We start from the raw sequence: 19,380 nt of genomic DNA on the forward strand, positions 1-19,380 counted from the left end.
TTTGACTTGGATTCTAGTAATTGCATGTTGTTTTTCTCTTGTGATGACCTGGAAACTTGAATGGGATCTTCTGTTCTATACCTAAAAGAATTCATGTTTTGCCTGTGTGTTAGAAGTATGGGTTTTCTTTAGTTTAAACACTTTGATTTCCTATGAACATGTGATTTTATTATATGCATGTTGACCTTTCCTCTCTTTTTAGTTGCTGTGAGTTTGTGGAAGTGTTGGCAGCCAGATTGGGTTGCTAGATGTTGTGGTTACAAGTGTTTTTGGAGGCTGCTAATTCATAGAACAAGCTGTGGGATTTTGGGATAATCCATTCGGCGGCTGAACTTACATTTTTCAGCTACCTCCTTTGGCAGCCTAATGTGATGCTTAACTTGAAGTTTTGAATCTGGATCATGGACTTTAGATTGTTGAAAGTCTCTTGTCAAATCTTTTTGAGCATTTCTTCTATGTGTTTTGAGCTTTGTGTTTATGGTTTCTTGGGGTAGCTTTAGAAATATAAAAGTTTATATTTGATCTCTCATTTAAATCCATCCATGTAGGATTAGGCTTAAGAGATCATTAAGCCCCATAGTGAAGTAACTGCATTTCCGGTACAAAGTATATATACAAGAGGTGAGTAGAATTAAACTAAGTTGAATGAAAAATATATTAATCTCTAAAATAATATAAGAAAAAGTACACTTTAGTTATCTATATTTTCGCATTTTTGCACCTTAGTGATTAAAGTAACTTTCGTTGCATTTCATTTCAGAGTCTGAACTTTTGCACAGTTAGCAATTTAAGAATTTAGTCCCTAATGGTATTAGATATACTGATGTGGCATGTCGACATCATCACCAGTCTGACATGGCATGCTGACGTCATTGTCATATATGATATGGAATGTTGACGTCATCGTCATGTCATTAACTTTTTTTTATGACCTAAATACAAAAATTTAAAAGTACAAGCACTTAAATTACAAATAAAATAAAGGTTCAATCCTTAACGGTAAAAGTGTGAAATTTTCAAAATGTAGGAAAAAAAAGTTAAGAAAATAAGGAAGAGAGTGAGAAAGGGAGACAAGAGAAAGTAGTGAGATAGAGAAAGAAAAGGGGGCAATGGAAAAAAAATTCTCTCTCTCTTCTCTTGTATCTATCTACCTACTTTACTTTATTATCTTCTCTTAACATTTATCTATAAAAATAAATGAGGAATTTTGATAAAAAATACAAAGTAAGATAAAAAGGTACAATAGAAAAGAGAGATATTTTCTCTTTTGCAATGGTCTCTTTCTCCCTCTCTATCTCACCATATCTCTCTCTCCTCTCCTCTCTCTTCTCTATTTTATTTTATTTTTTATACATTTTAAAAGTTATACATTTTTATCATTAAGAATTGAAATTTATTTTATTTACGATTTAAAAACTTGTACTTCTAAATTTTTATACTTAACATAATAAAGGGATAGATTGGTAATATGGTGATGATGTCAGCATTTCATGTCATATGACAATGACATCAGCACATCACGTTAAACGTGGCGATAATGTCGGCATGCCATATCAATATATCTAATACCGTTAGCCACTAGATTTTCGAATTGATACCATAGCGAAAGTTTAAAACTTTAAGATATAATAAAGTTATTTTAGTTCTTAAAATGCAAAAATACAAATGAATAGTGTACTTTTTCGATAATATATTATTTATTTCTAATAATAAACTTTTTAAAGTAAAAACTAATTAACTCTAAATATTATATTACGTGTTTCTACTGGATTACCCATTTCTCTACTTGAAAAATTTTCAAAGTTAGTCAGACTAATAAGTGGCAGCATCCAATTGAGTCTAAGATTAAGAAGCTATTAGTTATAAGTAATTTCAAATTACAAAATTATCGTATAAATTTTAAGGTTATTGGTTGTGTATATTTTATTTGTAATAATATTAATAGGTAAGTACTAGCAAATTTCTAAAATGATTGACTTTCAGAAAAATGTCTTAATGTGTTTTACATTGACTTTTTAATATCAATTTTATATTTTAATAAAGAAAAAAAAAGCCTTTTAAACTGTGAAAAATTAATTATAAATTATTTAATAACTATTTAAATTTTTTAAAAATAGCTATTTAATCCGTAATACTGTTAATTCTTCGTTTAAAAATTAAAAAAAAAAAATTAAACATTTAACCTCCTAAAAAATAATTTAACAGTAAAAAAAATCTTTATTGAATAAATAAATTTAATTTTTAAATTTTAGTATCTAGTTTATAAATATACTTATTTATATTTATATTGTTAATAAATAAAAATAATAATTTTATAAAATAAATATAAATCATATAAATTTATAAATATTTAAATTTAAAATTATTATAAAATATAAAAGAATGATTTACTTTAAAAAAATCAAATTACCTTTTATTTTTCTTTAATTAAATATCAATTTTAATATTAATATCTCATTTTTTTTTGAAATAATATTAATATCTCATTTAAAATTTTTATTAATTTATAAGAAGCTAATTAATATTTTCTAAATAAAACTTAACTATAGAAACTATAAAAATTATTAAAAGTCATTCAAAGCTAATAAAAAATTATTAAATATTTTCTCAATTAATTTATAATATTATTTAAATCCTATTAAATATAAAAAAAATTATATTTAAATTTTTAATATATTTTATTATTTTTCTTATCTTTATTATATATACATCATATTGAAATAATTGGATTTTTTAAAAAAAACATGTTAAAATTTTTTAAGAGGTTTTTTAATATTAAAATTTATTTAGTTAATAAGAAAATAAAAAAAATCCTTTATGGTTTTGATTGATGTAAAACATCTTTTAATTTGCTATTTAAATTTAAATGTTAATTTTTCTAAAACTTTTAAATAATATTTTATTTATTTTATAAATCTTATAAAATTATTCTATTCATTTATACCAATATAAATTATTTATAAGTTAAATTATTAAAATGTAATATTAAAATTATTTATTTAAGAATTTAAATAATTATTATGATATTTATTAAGAGTTTTATTTTTTTATGGAAATTTAACGGTTAGATTTTAGATTTTTTTGGTCATTTTTAATAATTTAAAGGGTTAAATTGATGGTTTTATTTAAGCGGTATTTAAATTTTGATAAAATTTTAAAGGATCTAAAGAGGTTATTTGCCAATAAAATATAATAAAAATTTATAAATACTTAAATTCAAAATTTGTTACAAAAGTCTAAGTGAATAATTCACTTTAAAAACAAAAAAATAAATTAAATTACTTTTTTCCTTAACTAAATACCAAATTTTAATATTAATATCTCATTTAAAAACTTACAAGTATTATTAAAATATACAAATGTTATTATTAATTATAAATAATATTACATATGTAAGATATATAATAAAAGCCATATAAATATATTGAAATTTTAATTTTTATAAGAAACTATTTTCTTAATAAAGCTAATAAAAGTCATGAAAATATAGGCATTGCTAACGATAAAAAGTCATTTAAAAGCCAACATTTCAATTAATTTACAACATAATTTAAATCCATATTTATATAAAAAAAATTACATTTAATCTTTTTATATATTTTATTACTAATTTTATTTAATATAATATAATAATCGGTTAAAATAAGTTATGAGCGGAATAATCATTTATGAACGGACACTTAAATATAGAATTACGTGACAAAAGTCTAGTAAGATGATAATCAATCCCATCAATAGAAAAAGAGACTCATATGCAACATGTAAGAGTCTGGTCAGATGATACTCAATCCCATGAAAAAGAGACTCATACGCAACATACAAAAATCTTGTCAGATGATACTCGATCAATAGAAAAAGAGACTCAGACGCAGCAGATCTCGACTCTTCGCCAAAGACTCGCTCTCTTAGCTACAAGGCGAGACTCCATGGAAAGTTACTGTTATAAAACGCAATCCAGCAGATCCCCACTATATCTATAATTACGGGATTCCTTTATCTACTAGCCGGTGCTATTTAGATTTTTAAAAATTTTGATAAATAACTCAATCTTCTTATAATATATAAACTTGTGAATACATAAATTAAAGTACGGATTTTTATATAATTACATTGAAGTTTAAAATATCTCATTATACTCATCTTTTTTTTCAATTTATTGATTTAAGTATCAGAATGACGGCCATAGATACCAATTACCTCACTTTATTTTCTTATAAATTAACCAATTGCAATGCACTCTCATTTTAGTCACATTATTATTTTTATTATATATATTATTATAATAGTCGTATTAATGATGTTTTAAAAATATTTAAAGGATATTCTCATATTAAAATTTGATTTTTAGTTAATAAAAAAATAAGAAAGATATATATTATTTATAATTTTAATTGAATGTAAATGATCTTTTAATCTATTGTTTAATAAATTTAAATTTTTAAATTTTTAAAATTTTAAAATAATACTTTATTTATTTTATAAATTTTATAAAATTATTTTATTCATTTATAATAATATAGATTAACATAGTTTATTTATAAATTTAATTATTAAAATATAATATTAAACTTATTTTTTCAACGGACTTAAATGATTATCATGATATTTGTTACTCTCTTTAATATTTTTATTTGGAACATAGACTTTTTGTTGGAACATAGACTATCATGTTATAAGCTTTATCCTGAAGATTTTGGACTTTTTAATGTAATTTTTAAAAATTTAAGGGTCTAAATGGATAATTTTAGGGATATAAATTTTGATTAATTACTCAAGGGTTTAAAGAGTTATTTTTCCTTTTATAAATGTTAGATAAAATATATTTAAATAAATATCTAAAATTCTGAAATTATATCTTAAATATTTTCAATTTTCATAAAAAAAATATTTATTTCTCTAATTTCAAATTGTAAATTTATATTTTTATGACTGTAATATCAGAAATTTTTAAACTTTCATCTATAATATTGATAAAAAGAACTTCATGCTATAAAATGTTATAAAATATAGAGCCTTATAATTTATAATTTACAAATAATCTTAGTTTATATACCCTAGCTAATATAGCCTTGTGTGTCAGAAAAAGGAAGTTAACATTAATTTTAATTTGTTAAAGTTAGAAATTAAGAAAACTAAAATTATTTTGTTTAAAAGAAATAAAAATTGAGTTTAAACCAGCTTCAACTTTCGCAAAAAACCATTAGAGGTATTTTTCAGAAAGAAATTAAATCTCTATTTGTCAGGATTTATTTTATAAAAAATGAATTTAAATAAATTTTTATAAAATCATATAAGAATTCTTTTTTAAAATAAAAAAAATTAAATTAAAAATTAAAAAAATTATTAAAAAAAAGTCAATTAAATTGAATTCTTGCGCAATTTTTCATTCCAAATAGAGGGTAAGCGAATCGAGAGTGACTTCAACTTATGTAGAGTATGGGTTGAAACCGGATTTGCATAGGGTTCTGGCTGAGGAGGAGATTGTTATGGGCAAAAAATTTTTCGCTTGAGGGTAATCACAGTACCCTTTCTCCATGCTCAGGTATCAGTGAGACGACAAATAAATTTTATGAAACACTCTAGGATTCTGAAGAACGATGGTGTTGAGATAAGCAGGGCATGGGTAAAGAAGTAGTGGCTGACTATTTTCATTGTTTATTCTCCAATCCTATGGATTCCTATAATACTTTTTTGCATGTTATTGATTCAAAAGTTTTTTCTGAGGCTATGCCAAGTTTGCTGCTTCTTTTACTGCATAAGAATTTAAAAATGCTATTTTTCAAATGCATCTACATAAGACTTATGTCCCATATAGCATGAACCCAGCTTTTTATCCAAATTATTGGAGTAATTTTGGGGATTCAATGGTGCAGAATTCTATTCAATAGCTCCAAGCAGGTTATTTCCTTGATACTCTTAATGATATTATAATTGTACTTCTGAATGAATTATTACTCCCCACATATGCTGAAGTGATTGCTCATTAGATAATCTCTCATTTTAAAAAAATACACTAAATATAAGTGAGAAAAATAATTTAAACTTTAACATTCCTGCAACCTTAAAAAATAAAATAAAAGAATAACTCTATTTTTTAAAACAAAGAGATTAATTAATAATTTTTTTTATAATATAAGAATTAAATAATAATTATATAGTTATATATCTCTGTATGATCAAAAGAAAATAAATATTTTTTTTATAAATTTTTTTTAATTTATTATTTTTTATTATATATTTTTAAAAATTAAGAGATCAACTAATGAATTTTATTATATTATATAGGTTAAATAGTAAATTTTATTTTATAAAAAATTTAAAATACAGTTAATATAAAGGAAATAATTAACAAATATTTTTACCTAACTGAAATATCAACTAATGAATTTTTTATATTATAAAAATTAAATAATAAAATATTTAAAAATTAAAATTAATAAAATAATTAATTAATAAATTTATTAAAATTTTAAATAGTATTTAATCTATTTTTTAAAATTAATGAGCTAATTAATAAGTTTTTCATAGTATAAGAATTAAATAGTAATTTTTTTATAATAGTAAAACAAAAATATAATTAATTGAATGAATATATATTAAAAATTAAATTTTATTGATAAAAATAAAATTTTAAAATTATTAATAATAATTTAATAAAAATTATAAAGAAATATAATGATTTGATAAAATTTATAAAAAAAAAATAATATTTGTAGTTTCAATTTTTCATTTTTTTAATTTTAAAAATACTTTTTAATGAGTAATAAAAATAAAAATAAAACACTGAACATGTTTTTAAATTTTTTATTAAATAAAAAATAGAAAATCACAATAAAAATGAACGCATTCTTAATTTATATAATTTAATATAATTACTTATTTAATCTTTTTATTTTAAATATATATCAATTAATTTATATTTTTTAAATTATTAATTATTTAGTTTCTTTTATAATTATATAATTAATAAGTAGTTATAATTTTAAAATTATAGGGATTGAGTAATTATAATTTTAATATTTTAAGGATTAAATAGATAATTGTGTTCTGAAATTGCAGATAAGAGTGATAAGAGCATCTTAGCCATTTCAAATACTAACAATGACGCAAATAAACATAAGGATAAAATAGTTAAGAGTTTCCAAAGACATGGATTAGTTAATATATTTTCAAGCTATGGGATTCAATAATGATTTGGACTAAATAATAATTTTTATTTTAAAAAACCCACGTACTCAGCCGTTGGTAACCGTCGATAACTGGTCCCAAATCGTTCCATTCAATTTCAAAAGTTTCTGTGCAAATGCAAGTTTCAGGTATTCTCTCTCACGATCCATCATGGCAATTCGTTATCTCATTCGTATCTTGGGTTTTTTTTCCCTCTTCTTCCCCGCATTTGAATCTTCAACCTCAGGTACTCATGGAAACCTTTCCTCTCTGATTATCACTTGTTTGAAAAATTCGTGAAAAAATCCTGTAATCTATGGCAGATAAAGCAAAAGTTCCAAATTTCGCTTTCAGTTGGTTAAATGACAACAACACATTCCAAGCTGGGGATACTGCAGCCATAAAGATCATAGTACTGGGAGAGTTTGACAGTAAAGGAAATGCTTCACTTGATAAGAATGCTTTCAATCCTACACTCACAGTGAATGGGAAGAAAGGAAATAGTTCTTTCGTTTCTGGGGTTTTCCTGGATACTGCAGGGGATACCAGTACCTGGAGAATTACTTTTGCTCCAATCAGAGTTGGGGTCTTTAATGTCTTCATCAATGATGATCCTTTCAAAGTATTTGATTCATCTCTCCATTACGAAGCTCTGCCAGGTCCTAAATGCAATCTTTAGCATTTAACTTCTATTTTCGCTTATTTAGATATGTAAGTTAGAACTTGTTTGAGGAAAAATGTTTTCCCTAGCAATCAATTTGAGCCTGCAATCTATGACAGAAGGATTTTGTTTTGTCTTCCATTTTTATTTTGGCTTTGTGCTCTATCTGGGTTTTACTAGTTGTTTTGGATTAAGGGAAGTTAAATTGTTGGTGAAGTGCTATTGATTAATTTAACACTTGGCTTTTGCTCATTATGATAATACTCTGCAAATCAACTCTTTGTGAAATCTTATAATCTGCTGTTATATATTGTTCAAGGGCTTGTATAATGTCAAGTATACATAAATGCATACTAACTGAAGTTGCTATTTCCGATTCAAGGGAAAATTTATCCATCTGTCTGCATAGCGTCATGGATGGGATTTTTAAATGAGTTTGAAGCTGGTGAAAGAGCTACTATTTTCATTGTTCCTAGAGATGCATTTGGGAATGATGTTTCTTCAACTGGTGAAGAATTAAATTCCTATAATTTTACAGTTAGTGTGCTTTATGCGAATGGTTCCCTTGCCAATGTTCCAAACATCACTCACGTTGGTTGGAATGAGCTTGGGATTATTAGCATTGAGTTTATTGCAGAAAAAGCTGGAGACCTTTTATTGCATGTGAAAGGAGGAAAGCAAACCTTGAATGGCTCTCCACTTCCGTTGAAAGTGAATCCAGGTGATTGTGCTGTAGCTAGTCATTTGTTCATAGCTTGTATTAGAGGGATTCTTTTTGTAAATAAGAGTTATTTTTTTCATGAATTCACCAGTAAATCTTTCTCAAGGTTTTCTTTCTTGAGATATTGAAATTGATGAGGTGTATTACAAACTCACAGCACCAACTCAACATTGTCTTGAAGTCCATTCTTGTTAACATGCCACAGACGGTTGCATTATTTCTGTGAATTGGGGTGCTTTCTCACTTTGTATCATCAGTTTCTACGTGAACTTTGACTGTGAAGGTTAATTTGTACAAGGGAAGAGAAGGGGAAAAAGGGGAAAACTCATTAGTGTCATATCCAAATTGTGATGCAGATACAAAATAGCTCCCAAGCCCATGTTGAAAATGTTTCTGTTGATGCTGTTTGACATGAGCTAACATGGAATTTAAGTTTTCTCTTGTAAAAAGCATGACGTAATTCCCTTTTTCTTTTTGACTCTTTAGAACCGTCTTTTTCCAGGTCCTCTAGACATTTCCAATTGCCTGCCAAAATGGAAGTTTGAGACAAATGCTTGGCAAATATTTTCCAAAATGGAAATTTTTATACATCAACAAGATCAGTATGGGAACCTTGTTTCTGGACTATATGAATTTGATGCTGATATTGTTGAAAGAGAGACAAATCTGACTATACCAGTTGCAGATTTGCACTTTGAAGATGTGGTTCCAGGAATACAGTTATTCTCTTTCAGTCTATTAGAACCGGGAAACTTCTTGCTCACTATATCTGATTTGGAGCATAATAGAAGCATCTCCAATATGCCGTTTGCTTATACTGTCTTTATAGGTGTATAACATATCTGCTAATTATTTTTTTTTGGAAAGTCTAATGATGTTAGTGTTGAGCTCTTGCTTTTATCTACCCTACTCCCTCAATATTTCTTTTCCTTTTCCCTTCTAGAATGCAACAAATGTTTGGTCTACTAGTTATTGATTATGGCTGTTGCCATTGGAAGGGAGGCCAAATTAAGTTTTGATTCTAGTAGGTGACAAGCAGTGCTTGATGCTATTGCCTATATATATAATGTAACTATTTCTTTCTGAAATCATCACAATATTAATTATGTTTCAATTTAACAGGTTATTGTGATGGATCAGCCAGCACTGTCAACGGATCTGGTTTAAATGATTCCATTGCTGGTGAAATTTCACAGTTTTCAGTCTATTTGTTTGACATTTTTCAATATCCTGCTTTCGTTGAACTAGGAAGCATTAAAGTGCAGATTGTAAGGGAAAATGATTCCTATTATGTGCAGCCAAGCATTGTTCCAATCATCAATGGTATCTGATATTATAATTTCTTTCCTTTTGATGAACAATTTTAACAGTGGTTCACAAGGAGGCATGCATCTCTTTCACAGGAAATGGACCTGCTCAAGAACTCAGCCAGACAGAAATTTCTCCAGCACCATCTGATGTTACAATGAACATTGTAAGTTGTACTTAATTATTTCTTTCAGTCCATTGTTGAGAAATCTGACATTCTTTCCTTCTTCTCTTTGATTCAGTCTGCTGGACACTTTGAAGTTGCAGCCAGTGTTTTTCATGTGATTTATACTGCTGAGAAGAGTGGGATATATGAAATATATGCATTTTGTGGAAATATTTTACTGAGTGGTGTTCAATCATTCAGAAAGGAAGTTAAAGCAGGTTAGTCTTATATTTATGTTTTGGGTTAGCCTCACTTTTAATTTACATTTCTTCCTTTCATCTGTCACTAGTACCACGGTGAAAGCATACATTTAATCAAAATTGTGATCAATTTATGTCAATTAGAGATTACTGAGAGATGATTTAAAATTAAATTTGATGTTTTTAGCCATAGGAACACTAAAACTAAAAAACAAGATTTTGAAACAGATTTTTCAATAACATCTAAAAATTGGGGGCTTTCTTAAAAATTTAGCCCTGCAACGACAATGTCAAGCAGGCACTAAAGCTTTAGAAAGTGGAATTGAGTTTTTGAATGTGTAATAATAAGGTCAATTTGCACTTTAGTGGTTGTGAACAAAATGTTTCCTTTTATTTTTATAGTTAATCAAATATCCACAACTTAATGTTTTAGATATTAAAATGCAGATAAGAAACAAACTGTTTGGACTAATGTATGATTTTTCACATTTTGTTAATTAGTATGGGAATAGAATAATTTTCAAAAAAATTTGGTATTCAAGCTAACTTTGCACTTGCAATACAATCCATAGTTTTCAAAAGTGGTTTGGGTTGGGTTAACTTGGAACTAAACCACTGGCATTCTGGTTTCAAAATAGGTTTCTTTCTACTAATGAAAATAGAATTCTTGCCCACTAGGGTTTTTGAACTCAAGACATAAAATTTGTGTTTTTTTCCCTTTCCATCTAATCAACTTACATCCTTAGTGTAAGCTTGTCAATATTTTTTTAAAATCTTTTACATTTATAATATAATTCTTTTTAATCTCATATTGTTTTTTTACGAAAAGTAAAGGTGTACAATTGAACTTCAAGATGGTAAATTATTAGTTTTTATTTCAATGTTTCATTTTGCATGTATGGTTGCTACTTGCTAGTTACTGCTTCACTGGTGTAGTTACCTTCTGTTTTTCCCCTTCTTGTTTTATTTTTTTTAATTGTTTAATCTATAATAATGGTTACCCCATATAATTGCGTGCAGTTTCTCCCTTGATTTTTTACTAAATTTTTTCTTGCTTTTCATAGGTAAGGTTGATGTATCTCTTTCAAAAATTGTGAAATTTTCTCCCAAGGTGCCAAAGCTGATTGAAAATGAAATGTGGGTGCAACTAATGGATTCATTTTCTAATCATGTCTTGTCCCAACAGTCACTGCTAAAACTAGAGATTGCTGTAAATAGGTCTGGTTTTTCAACAGAAATGTTTGTTGATAATAATGATGGGTCATATACTTGTCAATATATGGCTAAGGATGTTGGAACCAATGAGATGTGTGTTTCATTTGATGGCTTACATCTCATGCCCTGCCCCTTTGGAGTCAATGTGTATGGTGGTAAGTTATAACTATGTCAATATATATTAATCTCGTCAATACAAACAAACTATCATTAATTTAAATGCTTTATGATTTGGTGGTACATTTAGTATAGCAAGATGAACTTGATTTGTCCTCATAGCATGGTGAATTTAGGATGTTGGAACTTTGTTAAGTTTTATAGAAAACTATTATTGTAATTCTAAGAAAAATGCCAAAGCCAAGGCTATACTTGTAGAGCATAGTGGAATGTTGCAACTATAATACAATGGATTATTTGATTGCCTCACATTCCATTCCATTTTACGATATATAACCGATATTCTTAGATTTCTAACTAGTAAAAATGGCATGATTTGATTTGTTCAAGAAAACCATAAGACAATAAGGGGCCATAAAGCTTGTGCTAGGTTCAGATTAAGATGGTCAACTCTTTTTAGAATATTTGTTTGATCCAACAAAATATGATATATTAGATGGCCAAATTAATTTGCACTAATTTGTGAGTGCAATAGCAACTTTGCTAAAAAGAGAAGTATTAAGATTATGGACTTATAAGAATGATATATACAACAACGTAATTATGAGGCTGTCTCTATGAATGAAGTAAAAAAGTAAAAACAGGACCAAAGGGGGTTTATTACTTAAATAAAGGAGATTATCAAGACTAAGTATTATAAATAGTATTATTCTTTTTCCCTTTTCCAATTGCATGTAAGAAGATCCCCATTACGTATAGGTTATTTGGTGAGATATTTTATGTTTATTTTTTAAAAATTATGAAATAAGTGATTTATCATTTTGAACAAAATTGATAAAATTTACAGATATAGTTTTTTCAATGAGACAATGAGACTTTTCAGCACTTTTTCCATGGCAGTGATGTATTTGTGATTATCAAAGTGGAGATACCAAAAAGCTTTCTTTCTTTTTTTTTTTTTTACCATTTCTTAATAATGGGTTCTTTAAATACTAATTTAATTTCCATTATATGGAAAATATTTGATATTTCTAAAATAGCTACTTTCAATATTCTACAGGTGAATATTTTCCTAAGGCTTATGATGATAAAATATCTGTTTGGGAGGATGAGTCTATTGCTTTTGATGTTTTAGCAAATGACTACTTTGCTGGACATAATGCAAGCATTGTTGAATTCTCGAAAGTAAGAAAAAAAATCAGTTTGCCTTTGAAGTTATGCTTATATTACTGATTTATTCCTTGGAAGTGCTTTTTGGAAAATTGACTTGCTGTTTTACATTGTAATTTTTCAGCCAAATTGTGGTTCACTTTTACAGGATGGACAGTTCTTTAGATACACCCCCTATCAAAATTATTATGGGAATGACTCTTTTATGTATACAATATCAGATGTAAATGGCAATCTTGCTTTTGCTACTGTAAGCATTGATGTCCTCAATATCCCGCCCCAGTTTATTTCATTTCCAAGTCAGCTGCAAGCAACTGAGGACATGATAAGCCCTAGATATGGGTATCATAATTTATCACTAAACTTTATTAATATGCTCAGCATTTTGAAGTTTCAAAATGGCTGATGTATTACTGGGTGTATGCTCTTCTAATGTTATGATTCTTGCACATTGCAGTGGTTTCTCAGGGTTTGAGATTAGGTCTTCTGATCCAATGGAGAACATTTCTGTCACTCTTAGAGCAGACTTTGGGACTCTGTTTTTATCGCCCCTGCTGATGCAATTTTGGGATCCAATTTGGGGGAAATTTTTAGTTAAGAGAGAAGATGATGAAGCAAAGAGTTTGACCTTAGAGGGATGTGTAGATGTGATGAATCTAGCACTTCAGTCAATTCAATATCTCGGGTACTATCTACTTATCCTATTGTTTACATTCATGAAGTCACTGGACCAGTAGTTCAATGACTGCCTGTCTGATAATGCTGTATCAGGGAGTGAAACACCTCCCCTATGACTGAATGGGAGGACAAAGCAGTTAAATATTAGTTAATACTAGTAGCAGGATTTGGGATTTTTGAACCTAACACCCAATTCATGTTAAGTAAGAACAAGAAAAGAGAAGCAATGATAACCACATTTTGTGGCTTTATTTCCTTTGCAGGACATAGATATGCACCAATGATCTGTGATATTTTCATGGCATAAATCTCTCTCAACTTAATATTTTCTTGATCTGGTCTTTATCATGTGTGATTAACGTTCTTTCCCACCATATTCAGAAATGTGAATTTCAGCGGCAATGATACTGTTCGTTTTTCTGCCAACAACAAGAATGGGATAAATGAGATTGCAGTTCCAGCTTTTGTACAATCTATCAATGATCCTCCATTTATTAACGTCCCCAAATTTATCATATTAAAGGGAAAGGAGGATAAGTCGCTGATCTTTGACAAAGCTAGGGACGAGTTTGAGTTCTGTGTTGGAGATCCAGATCTTCTTAATTTCCCTGGTATGTATATGGATGTTTTCTTTAACATTGGAATTGGTTGGACGTTAAAATTTTATATTAAATTAAATCTTATTGTACTTCTTTGAAATGTAGATTTACCCATTTGAAGTTTAAGTAGCTTACACCATAAATGATAAATTTCAAATTGAGTGAATTCCATTCGTATCTGAATCTGTGTTTCTATTGACAACTGAATGGTCCATAATGATGAATTTTCATTCTTAATGAAATCAAATTAGCTAGATGAAAATTGAGTAAAAATCCACTGTTTTTTTTTTTTTTTTAGACGGTGACATTTTAGTTCTTGAAATGAGGTAGACTTGTTTGTTTTGTCTTCTGGGGAATTTATTTCTGTTTGTTTATATGTTTCAGGCAAAAAGTCTCTCTTTATAGTCGCATTTTCTGTTGAAGTTAATGATGGATTTCTAATAACCAGCCTACCAGCTGAACTTATAGATACAACTGAACTGAAGCTAATTAATAACTATCAGTGGCAACCTCTTCAGACATATGTTACTATTTCAAAACATTTTATGGTCAAAGCTCATGGAATCAGATTTAGGGGGACAATTAATGATTGCAACCTTGTCATGCAACAACTCTCATATCATGTGAGTATATGCTCATTTGCAGGAAGTTTTAGAAGAAATATGAATTCCTGGCTGCTTAAATGAACCATTCATCTGTTCATGGACTTATTTTTCTTTTCTTATTTATCTTTTTGGAGAATAGGGTGGAGAAAATGGTGCTGTTTTGACGTTGAAAGTAAATGATATGGGAAATTATGGTTGTTATTCTGATTGTACTGACAATATCTCAATGCCATTGCACGTTAAGGCTACTGTGAATCTTATCCGAAAAAGGCCAATGAGTTCATTGGCAGTTCACAGTAAGTAACAATCATATATATATATATATATATATGTATATCTTGCTTGTATTTTTTAATTTTTTTTAGCCAAAGTGCATCTATATTAAGTTATAACTCATATCAATTTTCATTATGCTGGTGCAGCCCTTGGATCAGTTGTTATTATTGAATTTCTTATGGTTCTCTCTTTTGGAGTAGTACTTCTATTCTTCACATGTAAATGTGCAATTCTTCTTGTAAATGAAAGAAGCAGCTTCAAATTCCAAAACTCTAAGCAGTCTACTCTGCGAAATTTTCAGAAGGAATCTGTAAGTGAACCATATGTATTGATTTTCAAGTGTATTTGAGGCATTTTAACGTGAACTACACTTAAGTTCCAATGTTGGTTGAATTATCTTACGCAGTCAAGTGCTGATTTATCTGAGAAAACAACTGACTTAACTGGTGGTTGTTCTCGATATCTTTCTATTTACCATCGAACTTCCAGCTTTCGACAACGGTAACTAGCTTTTGACAAAAGAAACATTTTGGTAATGGGTTCATAGCTAGGATAGAGAAAGAAGTTTTGAGTTTTTTTTTTTTCATTGTATATTTTGGCTTCACTAACATGCGCTTTTTACAAATGTGCAGCTCTAGCCGTCACTCTGAACTAGCAGAATCTGGCCAGGATATACATAGCCCCTCTCAATCTACTAAAGGTCATCATCTACAGGCTCTACCTGATTTTATGCCACTTGCTATTGAGAAGGGCTCGTAAACAAGTTGATCTATTGTCTAAAATTAAACCATTTGATGTGGACATTAATGGAATTGAGAAGGTATTTCATTCAATTACAACTGTGTTTGCATCCAAAGATTTGCGTATTTAGAAGATGATTTAATTGGAACATGGCTTTTTTCTTCTTTTCCAACTCTGTTAATAATGATATTCTTTTTACTGAAGGCTAATTTTATCTTCAAGAAAAATTTTCATATAACAAAACTAGGGTTGTTCAATTCTCATTCTGTAACTGGTCTTGGTAAGAATCAAAATCGCAACTAAACCTTCAATTTTTTGCAATATAAGTACGGTTTTAGTTCAGTTTCGATTCTTATTTTCGCTTTTTTAAATTTCAATTTTAGTTTAATTTTAGCTAAAATTTTATTTTTACAAATAAAATTACAATAATTTTACGTTTTATTTTAAAATAATAACAAATAACATCAAAATAATAATAAAAATAAAAATACTAACATTCAAACAATAGTTTCAGTTTCAGCTCAAATTTTATATTTACAAATAAAATTATAATATTTTTACATCTATTTTAAAATAATAAATAAATAAAATCAAAATAATAATAAAATTAAAGATATTAACATTTAAATAATAGTAGTATTAATATTAAAATATATTATATACAATAAAAATATTATATTATTTTATATATAATTATTAATTATATAATTTTGATTAAAAGATTCATGGGTAATTAATATTTAAGGATATGTTATATTACTAACATATAATTCATATATATAATTAAAAATTAGAAAATAATATTTTTAATAATTTAATGACTGCCAAACACCATTAGCATCTACGGCTACTCAAAAGTATTGAATTATGTAGCGACTCTGATAGACTGATTCGTCCCTCTTCAACTACTCATCTATCAACAGCTTATGTGAGGAAAATAAGTTTTGCTAATTTAATCCAATCATTTGAAATTTATTTTTTTCAATTTCATTTTGTACAACCACCAAACTATATTCATTGTTTAAAAGTAAGACGCATAATTTACAATACTATTATCGTATTTTTCAATATTTCTTTTAATCAAGCCACTCAGCAGCTCCTGTAGGACTGACCAATTATAAAAGAGAAAAGCTGTAAGACACCAAGTGATATAGCTGTAGGACCTGAAGGTCAATCTATAACTGCAATGGTGGCCCTATGAGCTAATCTATAGGGTACCTCGTTGTAGTCCCAAGTCCATATAAACTGTAGCGCAGTACTCTAATACAAATGGCATGAAATCCCCTTATGCTGACTTTAGACTCCTACTACTAAACTTGATGAATAATTTATATAATAACTCTCTTATTAAATTGCAAATAAATCATGTGTATTAGGCACACTTATACTTTATCCATATTTGATTTTAAAAAATTGAGCATTCTTTTTATTCATACCAAACATTACATTTGTTCTCTTTAAAATCAACTTTAAAAAAATTATACTTATAGATTCTCACTATAGGAATAAAATAGTCCATATAGCAAATCACATTGTTACTTGTTGGTTTTTGAGAGGAGAGGAAAAAGCTATATAATGATTTTGTTATTTTACTCGTTAAAACATGATACATATGTAGGAAAAATATAACAGAAAATCTTAACAAAATTATCTATTAAATCATATTTAAACTCATATATAATAACTTAAAATTTAAATTTTATCCTATTTTCATATCATAATATATCATCAACTTTGACAGCATCGACATTGGTATATGTCGACATCAATATTAGTATATCGGCATGGGCATTAACGTCTGCATCAACATTGATATTGTATTTTTTGAGGAGTTCTTCATTTTCTGACGTAGCTATCTTGGATTTATTGGGGTACTAATTTATTGTGACATATGCTTATTGTGGCATGGAGGAACCTTTATTGTTTTCTAACTTGATTTTTCTTCCTATGGTATTTTCTGATGTTCCATCTCTTTCTTTTTTTTCTCTATTTTTTCTCATCTTGTATTTCTCACAGGCCTTTATAAAATAGCACTGATATCAATTGTTGATTTTTGAGGGGAGAGAAAGAAGAAATATAATGGTGTTGTTAATAATAACTTAAAATTTAAATATTATCATATCTTCGTATCATAACATATTTTTTTGAAAGTAGAAAAAGCATATTTCAACATTGTCCACACCATTTGTAAATCAACAAAATAAGTATACAAATTCAACAATACAACAGAGTCATATGGAAGGTAGGTTACTGTCTCATTTTGCAACCTACTTTTAGATAAATTAAGTGTTAAATCAATTCTTGTTATTTTATGAAAAATATTCCTTCACGTCTCAGCTTCCTAAAGAATTAAAAATCATCACATCTTGAGCTTTGTAGCTCAGGTTATAGTTAATTATTCTCAAACTGTTCACAATTAAAAATTTCAGTCTCAGTTTTGGTTTTTTGGCACTATATCCTGCTTTTAGAACGTTCTCTTGAATTTTTTAGCATGATTATTCTTAAAATCTTTAGATCTATTCTTAGGTTTCATTTGGCTTTGGAATTTCTTTATTTGGATATTGTCAGTCATGTTATGAATATTTTTATACAACCTGTCTTGTGACTCATATCCAGAAATTTGACGTTTATTTTATATTTGTACACACTAAAACCCATATAAAATTAGATTAATATCTCTTCTATGAATTTTTATTTCTATATCTCAGAGTTCTAATGGTTCAAGAATAAGATCATTTAGATATTTTTACTTTAGTTATAATTTAATTTATACAAATTGTTCAAAATATATCTCATTTGACTTTAGTTTTCATGTTCCTTTTACAGCCCCAATTCATGGTATTTCCCCATAAAATTTAGCCTTAGTGTTCAAGGTTAAAGACAATTTGGCAAAATGGCCTTTTACAAACATTTAGGTTTATCTCCCAAGTTTCATATGAGTCAAATTTCACGTTATTTAGACAACTCTAGCTCAAGTTATGTCATATTTACTAAAATTGGTCACAGGGTATCAAAGTAGCAAAAAATATAGTTCAATCTCTATAAAAAAAGTATCATGCGATTTCACTCATTTTCACTTCGTAATCTATAGTTCAATCTGTATTAAAATAATATTTATAGTATAATACCGTTAGCAAATAGCATTAATTTTTTAATGCTATCAAGAATTACTAAAGTGATAAATAAAATATAATTGTTAATTAAAAAAGAAAAAGTATAAAAAGATATCTTGTGGTTTTATTCATTTTTATTTCAAAATCTGTAATTTAATTTATATTAAATTAGTATATCGAGATATATAATTTTTATATTAATATTTGTTACAGCATCTAAAAATTGCCTCTATTTGCTAATGCGGATACTACAAATACTATTTTGACACAAATTAAATCACAAAACACTTTTTTTATACTTTCCTCTCATCTTAACATATGTTCAATAGTGACTTTGTTTCCTTTTAAGTGAGCACAACTATATAAACTTGTAGCTTCCTAGTTCACCTCTTTTTTCCTACCTTTTGCTTTGGTGCTTTGGTGCTTTGGTTATCCTCTCCCTCTATCAAATTCAGCAACAAAACAGTAATTTAAACTAACTTTTAAAAAAAATCAAAATATGAAATTCAATCATGTCACTTTTATTTTATTTAATTAGTATATGTCAATTAATTGAAAAAATAATGAAGAAAAATCTATTAAATTTTTATTTATACGTATACTAACAATTAAAATAAAATTATATTTAATTAAAAAATTTATC

The 19,380-nt window shown here is 27.4% G+C and overlaps 1 protein-coding gene across 13 annotated transcripts; it reads left to right on the forward strand.

Moving 5' to 3' along the window:
* Positions 1-7,236: 7,236 nt before the first annotated feature.
* LOC110613125 (protein GAMETE EXPRESSED 2) lies at positions 7,237-15,794 on the forward strand. Of its 13 annotated transcripts, XM_043956320.1 has the most exons (18): positions 7,237-7,414; positions 7,491-7,826; positions 8,211-8,336; positions 8,466-8,549; positions 9,052-9,378; positions 9,672-9,872; positions 9,953-10,023; positions 10,100-10,241; positions 11,288-11,593; positions 12,616-12,740; positions 12,850-13,067; positions 13,183-13,410; positions 13,785-14,014; positions 14,387-14,625; positions 14,747-14,903; positions 15,030-15,193; positions 15,290-15,384; positions 15,516-15,794. In XM_043956320.1, exons 1-18 carry the CDS (start codon positions 7,339-7,341, stop codon positions 15,640-15,642), a joined length of 3,252 nt encoding a protein of 1,083 aa, XP_043812255.1. In that variant the 5' UTR covers positions 7,237-7,338; the 3' UTR covers positions 15,643-15,794. The 13 variants fall into 13 exon arrangements, with proteins under 13 accessions (XP_043812255.1, XP_043812252.1, XP_043812253.1 ...); XM_043956317.1 differs by having other exon boundaries at positions 8,211-8,549; positions 12,874-13,067; XM_043956318.1 differs by having other exon boundaries at positions 8,211-8,549; positions 9,672-9,731; positions 9,920-10,023.
* The last annotated feature ends 3,586 nt before the right edge of the window (positions 15,795-19,380 follow it).

Source organism: Manihot esculenta, chromosome 4, assembly GCF_001659605.2.
Source record: "Manihot esculenta cultivar AM560-2 chromosome 4, M.esculenta_v8, whole genome shotgun sequence".
Classification (NCBI taxonomy): domain Eukaryota; kingdom Viridiplantae; phylum Streptophyta; class Magnoliopsida; order Malpighiales; family Euphorbiaceae; genus Manihot; species Manihot esculenta.

Excerpts from the sequence above, each read along its gene's own strand:
- LOC110613125 (XM_043956316.1), top strand. The coding sequence starts at position 7,339 with ATGGCAATTCGTTATCTCATTCGTATCTTGGGTTTTTTTTCCCTCTTC. Across the intron at positions 9,873-9,952 it reads CATTGTTCCAATCATCAATG|GAAATGGACCTGCTCAAGAA; the intron begins GTATCTGATATT and ends TCTCTTTCACAG. Across the intron at positions 15,385-15,515 it reads ACTTCCAGCTTTCGACAACG|CTCTAGCCGTCACTCTGAAC; the intron begins GTAACTAGCTTT and ends ACAAATGTGCAG.